The sequence below is a fragment of the Sprattus sprattus genome (genome assembly GCF_963457725.1).
Source record: "Sprattus sprattus genome assembly, chromosome: 2".
Classification (NCBI taxonomy): Eukaryota; Metazoa; Chordata; class Actinopteri; order Clupeiformes; family Clupeidae; genus Sprattus; species Sprattus sprattus.
In genome coordinates this window covers 14,658,942-14,686,120 of record NC_137921.1, presented here as the reverse complement: position 1 = coordinate 14,686,120, position 27,179 = coordinate 14,658,942, and the positions used below count along the sequence as shown (strand labels likewise).

At 46.5% G+C, this 27,179-nt stretch overlaps 3 protein-coding genes across 3 annotated transcripts in view; all 3 read right to left on the bottom strand.

Moving 5' to 3' along the window:
* Positions 1 to 1,099: 1,099 nt before the first annotated feature.
* Positions 1,100 to 15,546, bottom strand: mfsd2al2 (major facilitator superfamily domain containing 2a-like 2; the record flags this gene model as incomplete). The annotated part of the gene is made up of 14 exons (XM_080858556.1): positions 1,100 to 1,292; positions 2,052 to 2,195; positions 2,755 to 2,867; positions 3,290 to 3,373; positions 6,097 to 6,180; positions 6,718 to 6,839; positions 7,133 to 7,223; positions 8,429 to 8,547; positions 9,166 to 9,244; positions 10,142 to 10,274; positions 10,787 to 10,911; positions 11,425 to 11,541; positions 14,563 to 14,674; positions 15,353 to 15,546. 14 exons carry the CDS (start codon positions 15,544 to 15,546, stop codon positions 1,100 to 1,102), a joined length of 1,710 nt encoding a protein of 569 aa, XP_080714682.1.
* Positions 15,547 to 18,351: 2,805 nt separating this feature from the next.
* fam110a (family with sequence similarity 110 member A) lies at positions 18,352 to 20,193 on the bottom strand (the record flags this gene model as incomplete). The annotated part of the gene is made up of 2 exons (XM_080831873.1): positions 18,352 to 19,962; positions 20,083 to 20,193. 2 exons carry the CDS (start codon positions 20,191 to 20,193, stop codon positions 18,352 to 18,354), a joined length of 1,722 nt encoding a protein of 573 aa, XP_080687999.1.
* Positions 20,194 to 26,497: 6,304 nt separating this feature from the next.
* The window catches only part of prickle3 (prickle homolog 3), a gene marked incomplete at its 3' end in the record, with an annotated part of 10,948 nt that continues 10,266 nt past the window's right edge, over positions 26,498 to 27,179 (bottom strand). The window contains exon 9 of the mRNA XM_080858545.1: positions 26,498 to 27,051. Within this exon, the coding sequence (XP_080714671.1) occupies positions 26,498 to 27,051 (554 nt within the window). The remainder of the gene's footprint in view (positions 27,052 to 27,179) is intronic.

Here is a 27,179-nt window from a genome sequence, read left to right as displayed (position 1 = left end):
ACTGCAACACACACGTAGATATATGGAGGCGTCACAGGACACACACACGGACACGCGGGCCTGAGGTCGCTGTGAGGTAAAAAGAGATTCCATGTTCCATAACGTCTCTGCATTTTCTTTAATATCCAGATAGTTTGATTCAAAGATCCTTAAAATTGGACTAAAATCAAATTGTGACAACTTCCCCAATACCCCAATACAAGATGATTTTGTGTCAGTTCATTATTTCTAGTAGAACCTGCAGTGGTTGGTATTTAAATGACGAACCTATCTAAACCAAGCAAACTAATAATTTTAGATTAAATTCACTACAAACAACATCTGATTCATCAAATCTCTTGAGGTCTTTTGGCCGAGTTTGAAAAGTTGAAAAGAAAAAATTACCTCTTCTGTTGTTCTGATGTCAGATACAGTATATTTCTACACCCATGTCACCTTTGCCCTAACGGACTGTGAGTCATCACACTGAGGCTCATGGGAAACGAGGTTTGAATTGAGTATGATTGAATGCGAATGTGATGCGTGTTTAGAGATGCTGGTATGCCTCTGTGAGCTTGTCCTTGTCCTGTCCCGTCCTTGGTTTTGGCTGAGAGGTTCCGTGTATGCTTGTCTCTGCGAACCGTGCAAAGAGAAACTGTGCCTTGAGTTCTGAGAGGGTGTTTTTGTCATGCGATCAGATAAGTGGCTCCGGTTTGACTTTGAACGTTGACCTCTGGAGTTGAGAGATGGCCGCTCTAGGGAAACACTCTGTGTTGCACTCTGCATGTCCACGTCTGTGGAGCAGGTGACTGCTTCAGGACTGCCAAAAACACAGAAATCAGTATCATACTATTTTCCTCTCTCTCTTTCTCTCTCTCCCTCTCTTTCTTTCTCTCTCTCTCTCTTTCCCACAGTCTCAGGCCCTATTTACTCTTTATTAGAAGCTTAATTCCTAATTACTAATACACCCACACACACACACACACACACACAGAGACACCCTTACACAAATATACCCAAAACCGTCACAGAAGAAAGATGAATTGCCAACACATGTGCATAGGGCAAAGTTGAAGTTGAACCAAATAGAGAATGAAGATTTAGAATGCTGCTGTAGAACTCACATTGCCTGTTCCTGATTGGTGGGGCTCTGGCTCTGGCTCTGCCGTTGGCGTGCCTCATCGATGGGGTAGAGGCAGAAGAAGACCAACCCCAGCACCAACAGGCCAATAGGCACGGGCGCAAACAACACCTGCAATGCTGTTATTACTCCATCGCCATGGCTACAGGCACCAGCCTTGTAGCCTGCAAAGCTGCAGGGCAGAAACACAGACGTGTGAGCAGCAGTGTGATAGCATGAGTGGGCGAGTGTGAGGTTGCGTGTGTGACTCACAGAGAGAGAGAGGGGGAGATAAAGGGAGAGAGGGAGAGAGAAAGAGAGAGAGAGAGAGAGAGAAAGAGAGGGAGCGAGGGGGAGAGAGAGAAAATAGAGAGAGAGAGGACAGAGGGGGAGAGACAGAAAGATAGAGAGAGGAGATGATACACGCAATGTTTGGAAACAGTAAAATAATATTGAATAATATTAGTGTGAAAGAGAAGAATAGAAGCTACTGACAGCTGTGCTGAATAAAACAATACTATTGGTGGCCCAGCATAGGACACAGAAAAGAGGTCATTTCCAGGCGCAGCAGAAGGAGGAGCCCTGATAGAGAGGAGGAGGAGGTGCAGGAGGAGGAGGATGAGGAGCAGCAGGAGGAGCCCTGATAGAGAGGAGGAGGTGCAGGAGGAGCCCTGATAGAAAGGAGGAGGAGCAGCAGGAGGAGGAGGAGGTGCAGGAGGAGGAGGAGGAGGTGCAGGAGGAGGAGGAGGAGGTGCAGGAGGAGGAGGAGGTGCAGGAGGAGGTGCAGGAGGAGGAGGATGAGGAGCAGCAGGTGGAGCCCTGATAGAAAGGAGGAGGAGCAGCAGGAGGAGGAGGAGGTGCAGGAGGAGGAGGAGGAGGTGCAGGAGGAGGAGGAGGAGGTGCAGGAGGAGGTGCAGCAGGAGGAGGTGCAGCAGCTGGTGTGGAGACTCACTGGAGGACCATAGTGGAGAAGCCTATGGACAGGCCTCCTCCCAGCTTATTGCAGAACACATAACAGGAGAAGAACAGAGGCTCCATCTCCCTCAAGGACGGGTTCTTTAGGGTGAAGTCATCCACCACATCCGGCAGCATGGACCTAACACACACACACGTACGCGCGCACACACACACACACACACACACACACAGACACACACACGCACGCACGTAGGCACACACACACGCACACACACAAACGCACACACACAAACACACAGCTGAAATCCACACCAATTAGTAATTACCATTCTGTTCTGTGTCTCTGTGTGTGTGTGTGTGTGTGTGTGTGTGTGTGTGTGTGTGTGTGTGTGTGTTGATGTGTGTGTTGATGTGTGTGTGTGTGTGTGTGTGTTGATGTATGTGTGTGTGTGTGTGTGTTGATGTATGTTTGTGTGTGTGTGTTTGTGTGTTGATGTATGTGTGTGTGTGTGTGTGTGTTGATTTGTGTGTGTGTGTGTGTGTTGATGTGTGTGTGTGTGTGTGTGTGTGTGTGTGTGTGTGTGTGTGTGTGTGTGTGTGTGTGTGTGTGTGTGTGTGTGTGTGTGTGTGTGTGTGTGTGTTGATGTATGTTTGTGTGTGTGTGTGTTTGTGTGTGTATTGATGTGTGTGTTGATGTGTGTGTGTGTAGTAATGAGTGAAGGACTGGGGTGACTGACCAGGGAAGCAGGAAGAGGGTGGCCAGGCTGCTTCCACTGAGGACACTCATGACCATGAACACAGCCAGGTTACTGGGCACCGACACCAGCACTACCAGGGCAGGGATGAGCAGCTGTAGAGAGACACACACACATGCACGCACGCACACACACACACACACACACACACAGCATGAAGAGCAAGGAAACCATCACACACAACACACACACACACATATACACACAAATACGACACACAAGGAGCCTGTCCTCTGTTAGGCATTACCCACACACAAACACACATAAATACACACGCACATAACTACACACACACATAAAGAGACAGATTTAAGGCACAAAAAGGCTATCCCCTGATGACCACACCCACACACATAAATACACACACATATAACTACACACACACATAAAGAGACAGATATGAGGCACACAAAGGCTATCCCCTGATGACCACACACACACACACACACACACACACACACACACACACGCCATGCCACAGCAGATGGCATCCACGCTAGGAAGAGAGGCAGCTCACAGGGAGTCCGATGAGCAGTGTAGTCTTCTTGCCCACCCTCACCAGGAGCACCTGCCATAGAGGCACAGAGATGGATGCTGATAACTGTGAAGGAACATGAGAGATGACACATGAGACAGGACCGATAAACACGACACACAACACACGAGACATGACACATAACACATAACACACAACACACCACACGACACATAACACATGAGACATAACACACGACAGAATGACACCCGACACCCAACACACGACACATAACACACAACACACCACACACGACCCATAACACACAACACACCACACACGACCCATAACACTTGAGACATAACACACGACACACGACACATAACACACGACACACGACACATAACAAACAACACACCACACATAACACAGAGACATAACAATAATTTTTACATGCAGTGGTTAAACTTGGCTTCTCTATAGTAAAAACAGGAAAGGAAAACAAGATGGTGGATGGATTGTGTGTATGGTGTATGGTGTATTGCTGTGGTGTGTGTGTGTGTGTGTGTGTGTGTGTGTGTGTGTGTGTGTGTGACATACTTGTTGCGGCAACAACTGAATGTCGCTGAGAGGCTAAGAAAGGGAGATTCACTTGGGTGACGCGCTAAAAACAATTCCAATGTCCAATCCGGAGGTTAAGATTTCTTCCATTTATTAATACATCTTCATTGAAACAGGTATAAAGTGCAGGTGCTTCTGTGCAAAGTGGCGATAATAAATATGCATGAAATTCATCTTCTTAGTCCATAAAATCCATTCGAAAGTTTCAAAAGGCAGTATTTGAGCAGTCAACAAAAAATGTGCTCTCCCTACTCACCCCCTCGCCATACTACTACAGGTGCCCACAGGCACGTGCACAGACATTTTGGGGGGCAGGTGCTCAAAAAAAAAAAAAGGGCGCCCACCACCAAAATTATTAATGAAATTAAATATCTCTCGCTCTCTGGCTTCCACTCCCTTAACGTCTGATACATCAAATGATGTCTGGGGTGCCTTTTTCTGTAATTGGTCCACCTCACCATGCTTGTGCATCAAATCTGAACTTGGGGAATACTCCAGCCACCCATTTTTAGAAAACCAATGCTTTTGGAATGACCGCCCTTCATAATTTTTTGGGAGGACAAATTCTGGTTGTCGTTGTAAAACAGGCAAAACGAAGAGATACATAAATATCACGTTAAACAATGAGGGACAAGGATAGCATGACCCCGAGAGCTAGCATAGTTTACCTGCTATTTTCTAGCTGTGAATTCTCGTGACATTTATAAACAAACATTCAACATACTCTCGAAATAGTTTAAACGGCATTTATACAACACAAAATATGCACTTTCAGACAAATAATGTCATTACACCTGACAAACGTCAGTAAACAGCTGGACAATGCTTTGAAATCAAGTTAGTTGTCTGTTAATTTTTTTAGGAAACGTCGGACCAGTCCGGTTTTCAGACGTATTGTTTTCAGCGGCACTAATGTTGTTAATTTATACAACGTCGGGGGATTGCACAAACACCGTCATTACCTGTTTGTCTGATGCAGGTCAGTGAAGAACTAGGCTGAACCTGTTGGCCTGCCGCTCAACATTGATGTGGGGGATGAGGAGGGATGGGCGCGGAGGGGGCTTGTGAGCACCGCAGAGCAAAGAATACTTATTGTATGTCTATGCCGCGGAGCATGTCGGGGCAAAATTCTCACAAGAACTCCAAATAAATGCCCCGTCAGATATCAAAACACATTTGGGGGAATTGATGACGAGAGACTAATTTCTATTCTAGAAATATTGATGATTGAAAAAAATTATTGGTCTCACGAAAAAAGGGCACTTTTTCTCAACCAGGGCACAAGGGCTGGTGCTTGAGCACCAGCTGGGGTCTATCTGTGCACGTGCCTGGGTGCCCAGGTACGTATATTCATTCATTCAATACCCACGTGACTTGCATACACACCCACAAAATACCAAAATAAAAGCACTAAAGCACAGACTAATTTAACCATGGCAAATGTGTTACAATGGCACTACTGGTTAGAAAACAATTAAGTCTAACACTATTGTATAGAACCTGTGAAAGAGACCTGCAGATGTATTTTTGACCTTGACACCTAATGACTTACAGCTGGATTTCAGTTATGAAAGCTCAGTGGGTATTACTGATGTCATTTCTAAGAGTAAGACAGTAAGAGAGTAAGAGTTCAGGCTTTTTAAGCAGCTGAACACGGAAAGAAAGCAGGGAATTAAAACAGCTCCAGGGCTTACATGACGAGGGCTTAAAGGAACCCTAAAAATGATGCTGTTTGTGGGGTGGGTGGGGCACTGGTGGTGTGTGTGGGGTGGGTGGGGCACTGATGGTGTGTGGGGTGGGTGGGGCACTGATGGTGTTGATGGTGTGTGGGGTGGGTGGGGCACTGGTGGTGTTGATGGTGTGTGGGGTGGGTGGGGCACTGGTGGTGTTGATGGTGTGTGGGGTGGGTGGGGCACTGGTGGTGTTGATGGTGTGTGGGGTGGGTGGGGCACTGGTGGTGTTGATGGTGTGTGGGGTGGGTGGGGCACTGGTGGTGTTGATGGTGTGTGGGGTGGGTGGGCACTGGTGGTGTTGATGGTGTGTGGGGTGGCTGGGCACTGGTGGTGTTGATGGTGTGTGGGGTGGGTGGGGCACTGGTGGTGTTGATGGTGTGTGGGGTGGGTGGGGCACTGGTGGTGTTGATGGTGTGTGGGGTGGGTGGGCACTGGTGGTGTTGATGGTGTGTGGGGTGGGTGGGGCACTGATGGTCTCTGCAGGGCTTTACTCACCAGGAGCACGAGTATGATGTACTGGAACTGGGGCCCAAGGCCAGAGGCATGCGTGCAGTATAAGGCAAAGTTCCCCAAGGACATCTGGACACACACACCACACACACCACACACACCCAAATGACAGAACATGAGTTTGAAATAAGGATGTACATCTGGACACACACACACACACACACACACACACACACTCAGAGGTATATGAGTTTGAAATAAGAATGTACATGTGACATGGAGGAAGTATTTAAGCAAACATATACGGAACCATGTGTTTTCAATGAAACTTTTAGTTCACATGAATATTTCAAGACACACTTGGTTGGTGAGTTGGTTGTCGATTTAATATTAAAGAGGAAGTACTAAAATGTATATAATGTTTTTGTGTCCTTACGGAGAAATGTTTATGTTTATGATAAACTGCATAATTCAGGCATTTTTATGACTTTATCATTTTTCACACACACACACACACACACACACACACACACACACACACACACACACACACACACACACACACACAGTCTCTCATATCCTTGTACCATGCATAAACACACTTGCACAATAACAGACAATGAAGGTGAACGAGCTATGAAACAGTCAGAGGTAGAGATGTTTGACCTGGAAGGCGAGAGAGGAGAAGAGGAACCCAAGGACCAGGCGTGTGTATGGGGTGTGACGCACAAGCATCTTCAGACTGGAGAAATAGGGCAGACGCTTCTCTTCCTCAGAGCGGACAGGAACTGGAGAGAGAGAGAGAAAGAGAAAGAGAGAGAGAGAGAGAGAGAGAGAGAGAGAGAGACCATAACATGTTTAGAGAATCACAACAGCACAAAGAGGCCTGAAGACTGTTCAGATCAGTGTCATCTATATGAGTGATGTGCATCCTTCAGATAACAAACTTTTATGTATGTATGTCCTTGTACATGTTTATGATATGATCTTGTACTAAACTATATTTCTTTATTAAATATGTCAGTTTATTTGCATGGAGATCATAATGGTTGATGTGGTAAGGGACGTCTCTTTGCCTCACCATGCTGTTCTTTCACTCCCAGGAAGAGAGTCAGGCTGCATAGGAAGTAGATGCTTCCCAGGACCATAGCAGAGGTCATGAAGGCCTTCCTCTGATTAATCAACAAACACACACACACGCACGCACACACACATAGAAACATACACACACACGCACTCATGCAAGCACGCACGCACACACACACACACACACAGAAATATACACATACACACACATACACACACGCACACACACACAGAGAAACATACACACACGCACACAGAGACACATACACAGACACATACACGCACACACGCACACAGTGACACATACACACACATACACACACGCACACACACACACAGAGAAACATACACACATACACGCACACAGAGACACATACACAGACACATACACAAACACACACGCACGCTCACACGAAACACACACACACACACACACACACATCAACGTGCAGTTACACATTCTTGAAACATGCATAAATGCACTTAAACACCAGCAGGCAATTACATTAGTGACACACAGCACACCCTTCCAAACACACCCAGAACCTTTCAAACCCACCCAGCACCTTTCAAACACACCCAAACAAAGGCCAGCTAATCACAGGGGAACCAGACACCCCTGGGAACGCCTTTTGGCATCAGCCGCTAAGCTATGCAGTTAGGCAGCTGTAGAGAGAAGAACAGCTAAAGGAAAATACTAAATCCCCTCTCTAGTCATTCTATAATGAGAACATCATTAATGTACAATACCAGTCAAAAGATTGGACACACCTTCTCTTTTTTGGAGAAGTTTTTTCTTTACTTTTAGTTTTATTATTTTCTACATGGTAGATAACACTTTTTTGTTTAGTACGTCATTCCATATGCGTTATTTCATAGTTTAAATGTCTTCAGTATTAATCTACAATGTAGAAAATAATAAAAGTAAAGAAAACATTTCTCTAAAAAATTCAAGGTGTGTCCAAACTTTTGACTGGTACTGTACATTGAATTGTATTGTTTAGGTGCTATTTAATTTTAATTTAATTTTGCTTGTAGAATCATCCGTGAAATCATAATATCATCTTCATTCCATCTTAACATCAACACATACAAGAAATGTCTTGAAGTCTGTACTGGTTATACAGACTTGTTTAACAGGCTATGAGCAGGGTATGAATACTGCTGCACTGCTTCCTGCAGGTTCGAAAAACATTATGTGTCAACTAGTCAAACGAATGAACCAGTGAAAATGATGCTTGTTCACCGTGTTTGGGAGAGAAGGGTGAACGGGAGTTGTGGTGCTGTGGACCTGCTCAAAGACCTGGTCCTCGGTCAGGCAGACGCGATCTCGCTCCGTGTAAAACACCTTCATGACCTGGCCCTGTACCACTGAGCTGAACAACATGGCCAGCATCTCCAAACACATCCCTATTAGTGAGGAGGAGTAAAGGGAGAGAGTGAGTTGAGGAGAGAGAGAGACAGAGGGAAGCAAAGAGAGCGAGAGAGGGAGTGAGGGAGACAGAGAGAGAGGGAGGCGGGGGAGAAAGGAGAGATAGAGAGATAGACAGTGAGGGGAGGAGAGGGATAGAGAGTGAGGAGAGGAAAGGGATAGGGGGATAGAGAAATAGAGAATAAGGAGAGGAGAGGGATAGGGGGATAGAGAGATAGAGAATAAGGAGAGGAGAGGGATAGAGAGATAGATAATAAGGAGAGGAGAGGGATAGAGAATGAGGAGAGGAGGAAAGGGAGTGTGGTAAACAGAGTGGAAGAATGATAGGAGACGGCATGAAAGAGAAAGAAAGAGAGTGAAAGAGCCAAGCAAATCAATGATGAAATTGCATTGTAAACCAGCGGAAGAAACACAATGCCAAGGCTCTACTCCAGAAAGCCACTGGGAGCTCTGAAACACTGACAACAGCTCCACACCCCAACACTAAGGCTTCCACTTACAGAAAGAGCTTGTTAGAATAATACAGCACAAGAGGAGGGTTTAGTGCTGAGTAAGGGAAGCACTGGGGAGCAGTATAACTGGGCAGGATCTCTTACTGTAGGCTGTGGCTGAGTCTCTGTCTCTCTGGTGTCCACCCAGGAACATGCTGAGGGAGGTGTAGGGCACATGGTAACACTGGAAGGGGTGGGGCACGGGGTAACATGGTAAGGCATAGGGTAACATTTTAAGGGATAGGGTAACATGTTAAGGCATAGGGTACCATGTTAAGGGATAGGGTAATATTGTAAGGCATAGGGTAACATGTTAAGGGATAGGGTAACATTGTAAGGCATAGGGTAACATGGTAAGGCAAAGAGTAACATGGTAAGGCATAGCGTAACATGGTAAGGCAAAGGGTAACATGTTAAGGCATAGGGTAGCATGTTAAGGCATAGGGTAACATGGTAAGACATAGGGTAACATGGTAAGGCATAGGGTAACATGGTAAGGCATAGGGTAACATGTTAAGGGATAGGGTAACATGGTAAGGCATAGGGTAACATGGTAAGACATGGTCACATGTTAAGACATGAGGTGTTGCATGTAGAGTTTAAGTGATGTCATGACTGTGGCTATAGAGGAGCCCTATCCAGTGTGTTTTACATTTACCCCTGATCAGCCACGCTTCATCAGCCAAAGGAAATGTGTCCAGTCATTTAAGAGAGGCACTGAAGAGTTCATCCAGGTTTGTTTTGTGACTTGCCAAAAATGAATAAAGTGTACATGTAAGTGAAGCAGTTCTGTCTTCCAGTCAACATCTCATGTAGGAGAATACATTCAGTGCATCAAGCTACAAATGTGGACGTTCAGATTCAGGTTCCAAAGTTTGCCAGTGCATGAACTCTGAAGTGAACTACGGGAGTCCACATCTAAAGGACGGGTTAGGGACGACGACAACTCACACTCATGAAAACACAGCTACACTCTCTGTTAAAGACAGGGGGGAAGTCACACTCCTGTTAAAGACTCTCTGTTAGAGACGTGGGGGAAACTCATGAAAGTGCAGTCTGTTAGAGACAGTGGGAAACTCACACTCATGAACGTCTGAAACAGGCAGCTGGTGATGAGGTACCAGGGGATGCTGGAGGCCAGAGAGTCTGAGCCCCCCGGGGCCGACCACAGCAGGATGTAGGACAGGATCCCCAGAGGCGTGGAGATCACCATCCTGGAATGGAAAACCAGACTCATACAACCATGACCAGACCATGACAACCAGGACCAGACCATAACAACCAGGACCAGACCATGACAACCAGGACCATACCATGACAACCAGGACCAGACCATAACAACCAGGACCAGACCATGACAACCAGGACCAGACCATGACAACCAGGACCAGACCATGACAACCAGGACCAGACCATGACAACCAGGACTAGCATCATACAACCAGGATGTACCTGGCTGTACACCGTGATAAATCACACTAATTTTTTCCTTCAGATGTAAAGATTTTAAATTCAAATAATTACTTTAATTTAGTTATCTCGTGGATCATGACTAACCAACTAACTAAACCCTACACAGAACTGGAAATGTAACGATTATCTGGACATTGACTATTCTGGTAATTAAATCTGATGAGCAAACCGGAATACCTCTGATCAAAAACAGTACAGGATGTTAGTGACCGACAGCCTATGCAACCACACCCAACCACACGTCCTTACCCACCATGGGAGGAGCTTGCCAGTGGGGGTGTGGGGGGTGCGGCTCACCAGGTACCCCACCAGGGGGTCGGTGATGGCATCCCACGCCCGACTCAGGAACAGTATCAGAGAGACAAAGGAGGCCTCCATCTGTGTTCAAACATACAGACACATTTACCTTTATTTTATATAGATTTATACAGATTACAAGTGTAAAATAAATATGCAACCTTTATGGTTAATTATCTGCACATTTAAAGTACTTCTGCTATATGGATGTGTGTTTATATTCAGGGGGCACCAAACCTTTGACCATCACACCACTGATATTATTTCTATATTATTTCTTTTCATATTACTTTGACCAGAGAGCACGGTGAGATGGGCACAGAATAAATTGTGGTCTTGCATTCACAGCTACAGCCCATCTATTGATTATTTCAGACACTTTTTTCAATGTGGTGTGAAGGGTTGAGCTGGGCTTAAACTCCGGCTAAAAGCGAATCAGAAAACCTTTAGAAACTCGCACTGATGAGTGGCGAGTGAGCTACGGGTACCCTCACCACGTCCAGGATACAGGTGAACTGTACTGTAAGTGTTTTTGTCAACGTGGTGTGAAGAGTGGTACAACCGTGGCTAAAAGCTACTCAGAGCTGCGCTTACCCTCACCACGTCCAGAAGGAAGACCTGCAGGCAGAAGCCGATGGCGATGTTGGTGATCTGATAGGGGATGCCCCCCACAGCATAACACAGCTTCCTCAGCAGGGGAATGCCATCTGGCTTTAAATGGGCAATACAGTACCGTGTGGATCAATGGAAAATGAATAAATGATATATGATATTAGATACAGATAAAGACAGAAAAGACGTCTACAAAACCTTAGCCTTGGCCATGATCTTATTCTGATACACTGGATATGATGCTCTTCATATTTGATCAGTTTTTCGTCATAAGACCACCCTAAGAGTTTTTTTGTATTTATATCAGCAGGTTGCAAGGCTGTCAAATAGCTGACTCATCCAGGCTGTGTAAGCCAAAATGGAGAATGTCAATAGCCATTTTCCAAAAAAAAAAAAAAAAAAAAGCCAACAGATTTGTATACTGCAGAATGATTTAAAAGTTATCTGTCAACAGATATACAGTCCATCAGGTAAAACGTTTTCTGAGAGCTGTATGAAAATGTAATCTATGAAAATTAAAATCTATGAACATTTGTTTGACCAAACCAGAACAGATTACAGCTGTCACACAAATAAAGCTATCCTCAACACTTCAGCAGCATTAGTGTTGATGAAGCAAAACTGCAGAGATTGTCAAGGATTCCAAACACCAGCAGATGAAATATAAGTGGCAAAACATGTAATAGGTGTGTAGAGTTTGGAGTAGTTACTCACCGTGGAATTATCTATGCTCTCATTTCCACCATTTTGTCCCTTTTTGCAGGTACGGTTGAAAAATGAGGTGCTCCAAGTTAGAAGCCTCCCCACGGACAGACTGTGAGTCATCCTGAAGCTTTGCTGGCGACGGTGTTTGGTTTACCTGAGCAGGTGTCGCTCAGTTTCACCTGTCTAGATACAGGTATTGTTCTGTTCTGCTACAGGGTGCAGGGATTATGGAAAGAAAATGGCTGAACACACATAAGTGCATGCTTTCATGGACACACACACAGACACACTTACTCACACACACAAAACCTGCACATATACTAGTCTCACTGGTAAGCAGGGACACTTCCAGCATCCCTGAACTGGTCTTATCCTATAATTTTTAACAAGATTGATGAAATGTGCTCTAAATGTAGGTAGGAGTGACCGCAGCACAGAGAGAGTATTACATGTCTTAACCAGCTCAAATTCAAAGAGGATTGAATGTTTTTGAGGACTATAAGTACAGAGAATGTTAGGGGGGAGTCTGCATGGAAGGTTGGTCATTAGCTGCGTATAACAAGTGCACACTCCTATATCATTAATGCTAACGTCACCGTGCTAGCTGATGTTACTTGCTTGATTTGTATTTGTAACAATAAGGGACTGTAAAACGTATATTGTAAAAAATGTCAAGCTTTGCCCCATCCTTGAACAAAAAAACGTGGCTATGATTTAGTAAACAAAATTAGCAATTAAACAGTTCACCAATTCAGCTCCAATAAGGGAAACACTGAAAAACCTTTTAGTCTCTATTTTTTATTAAATATCAATGAAAATACATACAAACAGTTCTTAATCAATAATTAAACAATAAGTTCACATAATAAAATAACTGTACGTATATTGATACAAGTTTTCATCCCTTGAAGAAATAGCAATGTGGTAGAGATCTCCTCTAATAATAATAATAATAATAATAATTCATATAATTTTTAACGCACTTTTCATTCACAGGAATCTCAGAGTGCCTACATATTAGAAACTAACTATAAAAATACAATAAAATAAAAAAATTGTTAACATAAGCATAACAGAAAATATTTCACACAAGGCCAGAAATGCCTTCCTGAATACAAATGTTATAAGTCCAGCTTTAAAGGAGTACAGTGTCTGCGTTGCCCTTAGGTGGTCAGGAAGGCTGTTCCATAAGTGTGGCGCTGCCGAGCAAAAGGCCCGGTCGCCCATGGTGCGGAGCTTGGTTTTGGGGATGCGGAGGAGCAAGCTGTTTGAAGACCTGAGGGTGCAGGTGGAGGTTTGGGGAGTAATTATTTCTTGCAGGTAGGGAGGTGCATGGCCATTTATGCATGTATGGGTGATTATAAGGACTTTGTAGTCAATCCGGAAAGAGACAGGGAGCCAGTGTAGTGAGTGTGGTGTTATGTGCTCATATTTCCGGACCTTCATCAGAATCCTGGCAGCGCTGTTTTGGATGTATTGCAGCTTCTGGATGTTCTTGCCAGTGATCCCATAGAAAAGGGAATTACAATAGTCCAGTCTTGAGGAGATAAAGGCGTGGACAAGCTTCTCTGCATCTGAAAGGGTTAAAGTGGGGCGGAGTTTGGAGATTTAAAAAAAAGAGGTTTTGCACAGGTGTTTTATATGATCATTAAAGTTCAGGTGAGAGTCAAACCTAACTCCGAGATTAGTGACTGTGTAGGAGAGGGGGATGACCTGGCTGTCGAAGGTGAGATGAGTCAAGGAGGATGACTGAACCTGGTGTGGAGTGCCAACAAGAAGGGCTTCAGTTTTGCTACTATTACGCTGGAGAAAGTTGTTGCTCATCCATGCCTTTAGCCCCCCAAGACAGGCGGTGAGACATGACATGGCTGCAGTGGGGCTTGGGGCAGTTTTTATATAAAGCCGTGTGTCATCAGCATAACAGTGGAAAGACATCCCATGTCTGCTGATGACGCGACCGAGGGGGAGCATGTACATAATGAAGAGGATGGGGCCGAGGACCAACCCTTGCGGAACACCACAGGAGACAGGGAGCTGTCTGGACTTGCAACTTCCCAGTGAGACATATTCAGTTCTGCCAGAAAGGTAGGACTGAAACCACTTGAGTGCAGAGTCTGATAGTCCAATGGTGGTGTGGAGGCGCTCTAGGAGGATAGTGTGGTCCACTGTGTCAAATACAGCAGTCAGGTCCAGGAGGATGAGGAGTGAGGGTGATCCTGCATCGGCTGTCACCAGCAGGTCATTTGTCACCCTGAGCAAAGCTGTTTCAGTGCTTTGGGCTGAACGAAATCCTGATTGAAATTTTTCAAACAAGTTGTTGTGTTTGAGGTGGCCCTGAAGTTGAGAAGCAACTACCTTCTCTAACACCTTGGACAGGAAGGCAAGGTTTGAGATAGGCCTGTAGTTGGCTAGAACCTCCGGGTCCAGGGTGGGCTTCTTGAGAAGGGGACGGATGACAGCAGCCTTGAGAGCAGGTGGGACATAGCCAGACTGAAGGGAAAGGTTAACAACTTTGGTGATGAAAGGACTGAGAGTGGGGATGTGTGACTTGAGCAGAGCAGTAGGAATAGGGTCATGTCTCTGCATGAGTCACAGAGCTGTCCATGCCAAGGTCACCCAACACATCCATTGACCTCTAATCCAGCCCTCTTCTATCTGTAGTTCCTTCTCAGGTCTTTCCTCAGTGTAGGGGAGTTACTATGGTAATGATGATCTCCTCCTGGTGTAGGGGAGTTATGATGATCTCCTCCTGGTGTAGGGGAGTTACTATGGTGATGATGATCACCTCCTGGTGTAGGAGAGTTACTATGGTTATGATGATCACTTCCTGGTGTAGGGGAGTTACTATGGTTATGATGATCACCTCCTGGTGTAGGGGAGTTACTATGGTTATGATGATCACCTCCTGGTCTAGGGGAGCCTAGGTTTGGTTTGGGCCGGGGGTTATGCTAGGAGTGGGGAGAGGGGTAGGGGGAGTCGGAGGAGGGAGTGGGGAGAGGGAGATGCCTCCTCTCACGGGCACATTTCTCGACCCGAAACTGCCATGCTGCAGGCCGGCTGCTGGGCGGAGAGCTGATTTTTTTGTTTCCAGCTTGTTGCCTAATGGAAGTGCCATCTGGAAATGAAGTGATGTTTTAGTGACATGAATTGTACATGTTGTACAAGTAATAACCCTGGATCTTTCTAAAAATAGTTTAATTCATACCGTCTGTTTTTGAAGATGACCGTCAGCTTCCGGATTACATAATGCTGATATCTGACAGTCCACCACCAGTCTGTCTGGGGAAAGAGGCTACTCTTCTTGAGCCATGTGGCGGTGCCGTTGAGGGGCAAAGGCCTTAGGTACCCGTACTGGTGCATTTGAAGAACACTGGTGCCGCCTCGATGCTGCAGGCCCATCCTTGCGGCTAGCCTTGTGGAGACAGACAACTAACATGCCTATGGAAGCTGTAGTGGAGGGGGATCTGCTTAGAACCCAGATTGTGGGTTCTAATGAGTTAAGTCAAGGGCTGTTCTAGTAGGTGACAATTTTATTTATATAGCTCCAAAACAATGTGCTTTACAGAGCCCAGGTGAGCCCACAGGTTGTCCTGTAAGAGCAGATAGATGCCAAATTTCCCAAGGAAAGTTTTATTGATTTACCCGATGGAGGAGGATGTGGGCGTTTGGTGGCACACGACTTTTACCTCAAGCCTCACGCATCAAAGCCAAGCGAGCTTCCCACAGACGTGGCCCTAACTCTATACATCCACGCATGAGGACCCATTACATCCTGAGTTGCATGTTCTAAAGCCAGTCACAACACACAAGTGGAGTGGGCATCAGCTGTAGTCAAATCTGCTGAGTATTACTTATGCTTAGTGTAGTAGTTGATACACATCTGTATCTTATAGTCTAATCTCATCAATAAGAAAGTGGAATAACTGATGATTAAAAAACAAAGCATCCAGCATAACTTTTACTTTCACCTGCCTGAGTATCATGTTGTTTGTTTGTCTTTTGATGACTACAAAATGATGTCCTTATGCATATCTCTCTCTTTTTTAAATGATTGACTTCATGTGATTGACTGAATGATTGAGTAAATGTGTGCAGTTTTAGTTTGGTCCGCCAGGTGGCAGAAGAGACTAAACAGTTTCAATGGAGAGATTATTGTCAGCATGGCCAGGATTGCATTCAAGGTGCCCCCCCCCCCCCCCCGTTGGCCTGTCAGGGTGTCTCATTGTGCCCAGCCTCGTATATCACCCAACCGCAACATGAGTCAGTAAGATGGCTCTCTGCAGATAAGAAACGTCTAGGCGAATTAAAAGTGAAACTAGCGTAGTTCCCACGGAGTTCTATCTGCTAGTCACAACAGTTCTGGGCCTGAGGCGGTCCAGGTCCAAATAGCATCCGATTCAGAATAATCAGCTGGGCATGCTTGCTGCTGTATCCTCCTGAACAAACCAAAAGATCACTTTGCATACAATATAGATACCAGTCACACAAAAGATATTTCTTATAGACTACGTAGCCTATATAGAGGAGACAATTTTCATATCCTTAGCACATTCACAGATACGGGACATTATCATGTTGTAATGTTCTTTCAGGTAATGAAGCGGTCTCTTTTTTGTACATAGCTTATAAACGCATGCCTCTCGTTTACAGTTTACTGACCAACCTGTCCGTGTAGTATGTATCGATCTTTGGAATGAAACCCCATCCTCAAATTGATTGGCAGAGCGCCTAAAATGTACTCTGTGGTACTCATTCCCGGATTGCCTTTTTAAAAGCATATTGATTGCAGTGAGCCAAATGGAACAGCCAAGCTTTCCACTGTACTCCTGAACTCCTTCAAACTTTACTTGAACCCACATGCCATAGCCCTGGAATGCTGCTATGACACACACACACACACACACTCACACACACACACACACACACACACACGATACGCTTGGCTCATAGTTGGTCTTGTATATCACAAGATGGCTTCCGTTTAACTTTGACCTCCGAAACAGATTCGTGCGCTTTATATGTTCCACAAGCATCTCATTGACAGTGGCAAACAATGCTATCTGTCACAAACGTTTTATGGCTATTTACTGTCTTCCTATCGAAGCTAGATTGTTCTTTCCTTTGTACGTCGCTTTGGATAAAAGCGTCTGCTAAATGACTAAATGTAAATGTATAAAAACATTTGTAAAACAATGTATTTTTTTTAACAAACACACTGGTGCCCCATCTCTATGTGTTTGAAAATTGAATGGCAACAACCCTTAATAAGGAAAGCAAAGCACTGTGTGAGTTAAAAAAAAAAATGCACAGAAATAATATCGGTTTCATCTATTTATTTTATTTTAAGTCTACATTATTTCAGCTTTACGTGGCACTTCTTTAAAGACTGAATGAATTCAGCCTGAAAGAATCATCACAGACTGCAAACGTTTCTGACCCTCACTCAAAACATCACAAGTTTCTAACTATGCTCTGTGATTTGGACAACAATGAAATGCAAACATCACACATTAAAACAATCAGGAACTAGATGGGACTTGTGCACCCAAGAGAGTATGTGAACTAACAAAAACTCACTTAGCTTTCTAAACCTTCTAAACCATATAAACAAATACAAAACATAAACCAATGTTCACTGCATCTGAAATCGTGAGCTTAAGAAGTGGTAATGGTCCGACTCATCTCTGGCACCTAGTTGTTGTTGTTTTTTTTTTTTTGCCAAAGTCCACAGCTTTTCCCTTTTAGTCAGTTTTACAAGACGTCCTGTTGGCCTCTCCACTCCAGCAGCACATCAGTTATCCACTAGTCTTCAAATGACAATAAATAACCGGTGGACCCAAAGGTTTCACACACTAACCTCTCCACAGGCACTAAAGCTTGATGAGGGCAGAGGTTTGGTCACAGAGGACAGTATGGAGGAGGAACAGTGAGCAAGCTTTCATGTAATCTCACACGTCTCACAGACGAAGACTTGAGAGGAGAAGCGTAGAGTTGGACTCTGGTTTCTCAAGTTAGCTGACAAACCGACTTTGGTAGACAGACGGACAAAACGAGCCTCTGAAACAGATCCTGAAATTTCGGGCGGGTGGCTATGATCGCCATGCCCTTTAGTGAGACCACCTCTAGGGTTCGATGTTGGCGCCCTCGAGTAAGACAGCCTCTAGGGTCAGATGTTGGCACCCTCGAGGGAGACCACCTCTAGGGTTAGATGTTGGCGACTCTGGCTGGATCTCTTGCCTGGCGCAGGCCGTACAGCCATTTAATCACCCTGGCATTCTTTTCGATGACCGAGATGCCGTAGGTGGTGGATTGAACCGTCGCGTCGTCGCCATCGTCGTCCGGCAGGGCCTGGGAGCACTCGGAGGCGGGGGCGCTGGCGCTCCGGAACCTCGAGACGGAGGCGATGTCGGACCCGGGCTGAGCCAGTTCCTCCAGGTCGGCCGGGTCCAACCCGCAGTAGTTGAAGAACCGCTCCAGGTCAGCGTCGGCACGGGAGAACCGGTCGCTCATGTCAGACTTGGAGCGGGTAAGGGAGGGGCGCTTGCGGGAGCTGGTGGAGGAGAGGCGGGTGAGTGAGGGGCAGGGGGACGGGGCAGGAGAACTGCCCCCCCCCTGGAAAAAAGCACTCAGGGGGGAGGGAAGGGATGGGGTGGGGGTAATGGGTGTCTGTGGTCCAGCCAGCTTGGCTGTGGGAGATGCAGTGCCCTGAGGAAGAGTAGTGGGGGAGACTGAGGGGGCTTGAAGAGTGACTGAAACTGGCTGTAGTGGGCCGGGGACGATGGGAAACATGGAGGTCGAGCACCCGTTGGAGTTTTGGTGGGGGGGCAGGCAGGGGTGGGTGGGGGTGAAGACCCCAGGTGTGACCCCTGCCATTGCCTGAGGGTGGCTCAGGGGCAGTTTAGCAGGGGGCGCTAAGGCGGCATTTTTTGCAAGTAAAGAGGCTTTTTTGGAGGCCATCTGCGCTTTCAGGAGGTACATGAGTTGTGCCTGCGACTGCGCATGTGCATGCGCCTGCTGCTGCTGCAGCATCTGCGCGTGTGTTGCCATCTGCATCTGCCCAGGCATGCGGCTCAGCCGAGGATCCCGCGCCGTTTTCCTCACCGCTGCCACCTGCGGCCTGACATCCACCCTCCGCACCATTCCTGCCGGAGACCCCTGTGACCCCTGTGAGACGTCCGACCCGGCCCTCCGCCGGCCGGAGAGGGCAGGGGACAGCTGGGCTGAGGAGCTAGAAGAAGCAGATGAGGCAGGGCGCAGTTTTTCATCTGGAGCAGAGAGGGCAGAGAGGGCAGAGGTGGCAGTAGAGGGCTCCCTGCAGTCGTCATCTCCCTCGCCGCCTGCGCTACTCTGCGATGAGGACGAGGCAGCACCAGTCTGAGAGGCTGGGGCTGCGGGGGTCTCGCTCATCCCATTGATCAGGCTAGTCAGGTGCTCCAGGTCCAGGAGGGGCCCCTCAGAATAAGGTCTAGGTGCGGGTGCAGCCTTCCTCATGGGCTGCTGTGGGTTGGGTCTGGCTGGGCCAGAACTGCTGGCACTGTGCGGGACCCGCTGTTTGCGTACAGCTGTGATGGGTGGCGTTTTGGACAGCGTTATCGGCTGGCTCTTGACATATTTGCCCCTGTCAGCGGCCAGGCGTTCCACGGCGCTCATCTGTTTCCGCCCATCTGGGGAGGCGGAGGGCCGCAGGAAGAGATCCTCGAGGGGTTCCTTGACCGGTTCCTTGAGAGGTTCCTTGAGAGGTTCCTTGACCAGCTCCTTGAGGGGTTCCTTGACCGGGTCAATGAGGGGTACCTTGACCGGGTTCTTGAGGGGTTCCTTGACCAGCTCCTTGAGGGGTTCCTTGACCGGGTCAATGAGGGGCACCTTGACTGGGTTCTTGAGGGGTTCCTTGGCCAGCTCCTTGAGAGGTTCCTTGACCGGGTCAATGAGGGGTACCTTGACCGGGTTCTTGAGGGGGTCCTTGAGCAGGTAGCGCTTCGGTGGCACAGGAGGTGGAGGGGGCTTCGCCATCCTTCTCGGGGAGTGTCCTAAGGCGTCCACAGACATGCCTGAGTATAATGGTGATGGTTGGGGGAATGAAACGCTAGGACCCACTCAGCACACTGTCATCGCAACATTAGCTGGATGACTGACAGGTCCTGGAAATAAACAACAAACAATGAGCGATGAAATATAGTAACTTTGATAAATAGCACCTAAGCTAGAAGCTGTTTTGTTGACACAAGAGGCTCTGAATGTTTTAAGAAAACAAGAAATAAATCCCTGATACAGAAGTCTTGTCTTTCGTAGTAAAATACTCTCAAAAGGAAAGGTTCCTCCCTGACCAGTCTATACTGTGCACCCTGTGGGCCGCCAGAAGGAGGATGAATCCACACACAGAGCAGAGACAGGAGGAGATGCTCAAGACCTGCCCATTGACCAAAAATAATCAGCTGACATCACTCACAAGGGTAAATGACTCACAACAAATAGCAAAAATGTCAGACACACACACACACACACACACACACACACACACACACAAACACAACAGCTGTCTTGGACTAATAATGGCCCTGCGGGTCTAAATAGAATTTCAAGTTGCCAGTGTGGGTGTTCCGAGAGGTCTCATTGTGATGGCCATGCCCGTTTATCACCATTTTCCATCTCTGTGCGTGTGTTTGTGTGTGTCTCTCTCTAACCACAGGCCACAACATCCCAACATGACCACACACGCTGGTGAACTCCCTATGCATCTCAATAACATATTATGACACACACACACACACACACACACACACACACACACACACACACACACACACACACACACACACACACACACACACACACACACACACTCTCTCTCTCTCTCTCTGAGATGTGCCTGCAGTGGAAAAACTAATTTAAAATAGAGATATAATGAGAGAGTAAACATATGTAGGACGCGTAATAAAACTATACAAATCAATTCTTCTTTGACTTAACTATACAAATGAATTCATTTTAGAACAAGTTATACAAATGGCCTTCTTTGACTAAACTAATGTACTATATAGGGAGCCTTACCTCTTGGATGTCTATCTATGTAAACTCAAAGTAAAGATTTGAAATGACCTTTTAACAGGTACTGCTCCGGTGATGAATGACAAAGCAGTATTTCCTGGCTTTCCTTTTTGTTGTGTGTGCCTGTGTGTCTCTGTGCGGGAGTGTACATTTTGTATGTGTGCGGGGGGAGGGGGGGGGGGGGGGTCAGTGATATAACTATCCACCTCACAGGCGGTTCCAGCTGCCATTCTCTACATATTTGACATTGTCTGCATGAAGAGGTGACCTGGGGAAAGAGTTCTTCCTTGCCTTCGGCTACTTCTGCTCTTAGTTCTGTTACTTGCCTTTATAGCTGTAATAATGACTTACTGAGACTGATCTGTCTACCGTTTCTCTTGCTCTCTTTCTCTTTCACTCTCCCTCCGTCCATATCCCCCTCTCTCCCTCCCTCCTCCGTGTCTTTCCCTCAATAAGGCAGAACAGGCAGACACAAGTTCAAAAATGAGAATCACACCACTCCTGAGTCCTGGGTGGGCAGCTGCAAGGCTAAAAAACGTTCTGTCTTGTCTTTCCAAAAGCTGCAAATGGCAGACCCTTCACATGGAATGAGCCCAGCCCTAGCAGGAGCCTGAGGTATGGTAACCGCCGCACCATGATTACAGGCCTGGGCACGAAGCCTCACACAACCAGAGTAAACAGCCAACAGAAATGGAAAGCCAAGCCACAGTCTTTCACTTTGTTTGTTTTTTCCGAAACATTAAAGTCCACATCTACTCCTTTAGTTTTCTGTTTGTTCAGAGGCGTTGGTCAGCCGGTCCTCGCACTCACACACTAACTCACACACAAGCCTACTCACACATGCCTACTAACTTCAAATAGCAAAGCAGAAACCAACAAACTCACCTGAGAGAGACTCTTTGTGCTGGTGCTTCAGAGAGGTGACTGAGGCTTAGTAAGTCCCCAATGCTGTGAAACCCTGAGGAGATACAAACACAAGGGACCACCATAACATGCTGCATCTGTTTGTGTGTGTGTGTCCGTATGTGTGGCGTTTGGCCTGAGGAGCTGGTGGACTGCACAAACCTGTTCTGGCTGCTCAGTTGAAGTGCTGCTCCCGCCCTTATCAACCATCTGACCAATCAGGAAGAACCAGGAAGTAAGGAGCTGATGTGTCATGTGACATCATATTTTCCTCACCTTGCTGTGGGAGCTTCCCAGGCCCATCCCCCCAGATGGACTGTTGCTCGGGCTACATGGAGCTCCATTGAACATTAGCTCAGGAACTCTCAAGGGAGCTCGTTTGAAACAGTAGCCCAGGGTATCTCAAGAACATCTATCTGCTTAAGGACTAGTTGCCCTGAGCTTCAAACAATGCATCCTGCCCAGGTTTCTTTTATTAAAATATTATGCATTTTAATCTTGTGTAGATTCTACAAGATTTAGACTATACAGAAAGTCAAAATAGGCTGTGCTAGGCACACAGAAAGCAGTGGTGTATGTGGTGAACCCCAATTGTGTGTGTGTTATCTGTGTGCATGCCAGGGGCAGTCACATTTGACCTCTAACATATCAGGAGCATGCATGAAATGATTTCAAAGAGTTTACAAAAATATTTAACCAGATCAAACGATTCCTTTAACTTGTCACTTCGAAACTAGTACCTATACTATCACTTGAGAAAATTGAGGTAGAGAGTTAATAAGACGATAGCTTTTTGCTGTCATTGCACTTTCAACCAGTCTGGGCACTGTGGGTAAAAATATCCACCGATTAAAACATTACAACAATGCCGCCCTCTAGTGATCACATTAGGAAATGTATCTTCGACTTCAGCAGTTCATGGTGCCACATCACCAATTAAGGAGATACTGGAAATATACAGTTGTGCCCTTTTTAAAAGTAGAAGTTGCCATACCATTTCTATACTGTACACACGTTTCAAGGGCACACAACAGGTTCTCATGTATTTGTAAACATCCAAAGTCCCCTTCAACAGATACAGTATCAGTTGGTGATATGATTACAGGTGTCTGTGTCACACAACCTTTTTAAAGATCACCTTCAATGTTTATAGCCATTCTGTCTAAGCACGAGGGCAGTGAGTGTGTGGAATTAAATAATGTATTTTTTAAATTAAAATTATTGTAAACCAGTTTACATTTTTCATTTAATTAATTTAATTTTTGAACCAGTGCTCTAAAGTCCTCTTCATCTTCTTCTTCAAGAGGAATGTCAGCAATAAGTAACAGGAATAAGAATTCCTTAACACATATGCACAAATATACATGACATTTCTAAAAACTGAAGAGTGTCTGTTTCATAGTGCAGTGTGTGTGTGTCTGTGTGTAAGTGTGTGTGTGTGTGTGTGTGTGTTTGTGTGTTTGTTGAGCAAAATGACTCAGATCCAATCTTCAGTCCTCCAACAAGACGAAATGAACAGAGCAACACCATTCAGGTTTGTGAGTGTGAGTGTGAGTGTGAGTGTGAGTGTGAGTGTGAGTGTAAGTGTGAGTGTGAGTGTGAGTGTGTGTGTAAGTGTGTGTGTGTGTGTTTGTTGAGCAAAATGACTCAGATCCGTTCTTCAGTCCTCCAACAACACGAAATGAACAGAGAAACAACATTCAGGTTGGTTTGTGAGTGTGAGTGTGTGTGTGAGTGAGTGTGAGTGTGAGTGTGAGTGTGAGTGTGAGTGTGAGTGTGAGTGTGAGTGTGAGTGCGAGTGCGAGTCTGTGTGTGTGTGTGTGTGGGTGTGTGAGTGTGAGTGTGTGAGTGTGTGTGAGTGTGTGTGTGTGTGTGTGTGTGTGTGTGTGTGTGTGTGTGTAGACAGCAACAGCCCTCAGGTTTGTGTTCAAGTTGTTTATTTCCTCTTGCTTCAGAATAAACTTTTTTTTGCTCGCAAAGTCTGGAAAACAGTTTGATTTACTAAAAGAAGTCTTCTTATCAAGTCTAAAGACGAGTATGAGCAGATATAAAGCATATGAAAGCACAGCCCAGGGCACCCCAGAAGAAGAATATAAAAATATGCTTTAGAACGCCAGGGAGCACCTGGAAACGCTCAGCTCATCTATGCACACACGCAGAATGTTCATATGCAGTTCATATTTCCACCGTGACATCTCACTCACACACATACAGTACACACTCTCTCTCTCTGTCTCTCTCTCTCAGTGAAGCTATAAAAGGGAAACACACACACACATACACACATATATATTAAAAAACACGCCAACTGCTTGTTAAAGCCCCATGGGAGGTTTCCATGGCGACTCTGGGGTCCCCCCCCACACACACACACTGTCTCCTGGACCTCCTCAGTAGTGTAAAGCACTGGGCTGGGCTGGGCTGGGTCGGGCCTCAGGTACTGTGCCTCCTCACAGCTCATGGTGCCACGGTCAAAGCAGTCCTTCTTTCTGTCCATGACACGCTCTTTTGTTCTCTGGGCTCAAGGTTAATGACTGAACGAGTGGATGGGAGACTGATGACTGAACATGTGAACGGGAGACTGATGATACAGGAACACCCAAAGTTTTGATTGTGTGTGTGTGTGTGTATGTTTTCAGGGGTTATATGTTGTCTTGAATTATGTGTTGTCAGGAGTTAAACTTTGTCAGGAGTTATACTTTCTTACATTAGTTGAACATGGTCACGATTATTCAAGGTAGTCGGTTTGGATAATCATGTCACCAAACCACCAAACGGAAAGTGCTTTAGTGTAGCTCTGTCAATGAGTGCAAGTCAGTCTGTAGACAGATGCTGGAGTAGTGACCTATAGAGTCTGTAGAAGGATGCTGGAGTAGTGACCTATAGAGTCTGAGTCTGTAGATGGATGGTGGAGTAGTGACCTATAGAGTCTGTAGATGGATGCTGGAGTAGTGACCTATAGAGTCTGTAGAAGGATGCTGGAGTAGTGACCTATAGAGTCTGTAGAAGGTCGTGGAGTAGTGACCTATAGAGTCTGTAGATGGATGCTGGTGTAGTGACCTATAGAGTCTGTAGAAGGTCGTCGAGTAGTGACCTTCGGAGGCTGAGTCTGTAGATGAATGCTGGAGTAGTGACCTATAGAGTCTGTAGATGGATGCTGGAGTAGTGACCTATAGAGTCTGTAGATGGATGCTGGAGTAGTGACCTATAGAGTCTGTAGATGGATGCTGGAGTAGTGACCTATAGAGTCTGTAGATGGATGCTGGAGTAGTGACCTATAGAGGATCAATCAGTAGATGGATGCTGGAGTAGTGACCTTCTCCATCAGTAGATGGATGCTGGAGTAGTGACCTTCTCCATCAGTAGATGGATGCTGGAGTAGTGACCTTCTCCATCAGTAGATGGATGCTGGAGTAGTGACCTTCTCCATCAGTAGATGGATGCTGGAGTAGTGACCTTCTCCATCAGTAGATGGATGCTGGAGTAGTGACCTTTAGAGGATCAGTCTGTAGACAGATGCTGAAGCTGTGACCTTGGGAGGCTCTTCTTTCTTGTGCGGAGGGCAGAACACTCCTAGGAAGCACTGAAGCTGCACTGAGAGCACTGAACATCTGCCAATGCATCCGTAGCGCTAGCCTTACCTGCTCTTGTTACAACGTGAAGCTCCAAACCTTGATACCTTTGACTCTATGGCTTGTCACAGTGTGTTTTTTAAAAGTGTTTTGTGGGAGCTATGCAGAAAAAAAGTAAAGAAAAGAACTTGTTCTCATACAGCATTAATACAAGGTCACGCTCATTAAAAAAAACAGATATTTCATCGCCACGGTAACAAAAAGTCCTCCTTCCTGTGTGCAAAATAAAAGTGCCTTGACAAAAGTTGACCTCGCAGGAAGCACTAAGGTGTGTGTTAAAAAAAAATAGAATGAGTTCATGTTCTGAGAGTAGCTGACCGCTTTGTGTGTGTCCCTTTTTTGTCTGAGTGCAAGGGCAGCCATGTGTGTGTGTCTACGTCTGTGTGTGTCTACATGTGTGTGTGTCTTTTTGTGTGTGTGTGTGTCTACATGTGTGTGTGTCTACAAGTGTGTGTGTGTGTCTACATGTGTGTGTGTGTGTGTGTGTGTGTGTGTGTGTGTGTATGTGTGTGTGTGTCTACATGTGTGTGGGTGTGAGTGTGTCTACACGTGCCAGTTCCTCAAGTTCAGTCAAGGACCAGCAGGGTCTCTCTCACCCCTCAAAGAGTACTTTATGTTTATAAAACTCTCTTGGACTCTGCCACTGCATCTGGAACCAGGGAGAGAAATGACCATTTCATTCTGATTTCCATGACAGGCCGCAGACTTTAGAATAGATTTTTGTGTGTGTGTCTGGAGGTAGAAGCTTCTGGAAACCGCCAGCGCTGCTCTCAGGAGACAACGCAGTTCTTGTCTTTGTCTTTGGCGCTGAAACTGTGGGTCCGTCTCCTCCTCCTCAGGCTTCCTCTCAGTCCCCCCCACTCCCTCGCCACGCCCTCCTCCTCCTCTTCCTCTTCTTCTCCCTCCTCCCCCTCCTTCTCCCGTGCGTCTCCCCGGCCCCCCTCCCCCAGGGGTGACCTGCGCAGCTGTGGGGGCAGAGGGATGGGCTGGCCCAGGAAGAAGCCGTCTTCCTCGGAGTCGGAGGAGGATGAGCAGGTGGAGCAGGAGTCCTCGTGCCGGTAGTGGGAGGCCTGGAGGGTGAGGGGGGGGGCGCCCGGCTGGTCGGGGCTCTCCACGGAGGTGGTGCCCAGCGTGACCCCGGCGACCTCCGACCCCGCGCTCCGCCGTCGTTCACCCCCGCGGAATTCCAGCGGCTCCAGCCGTGGCCGGTCGGAGCGAGAGCGTCGGAAGCGTCGCTCCGTGCCCAGGTGGAGGGGGGAGTCGGATGGTATGCGCCCGTGGCTCAGGGCGCGACCCCTACGCATGCTGCGGTGGTACGAGCCATCTGTGGAGGGGAGAGGAGCAGAGAAAAGATAAGATATAATGGAGATAAGGGAGAGGGAAGGACAGAGAGCGATAGAGAGAGAGAGGCGCATGTGTGTGAGTGTGTGTGTGTGTCTGAATAGGCAGAAT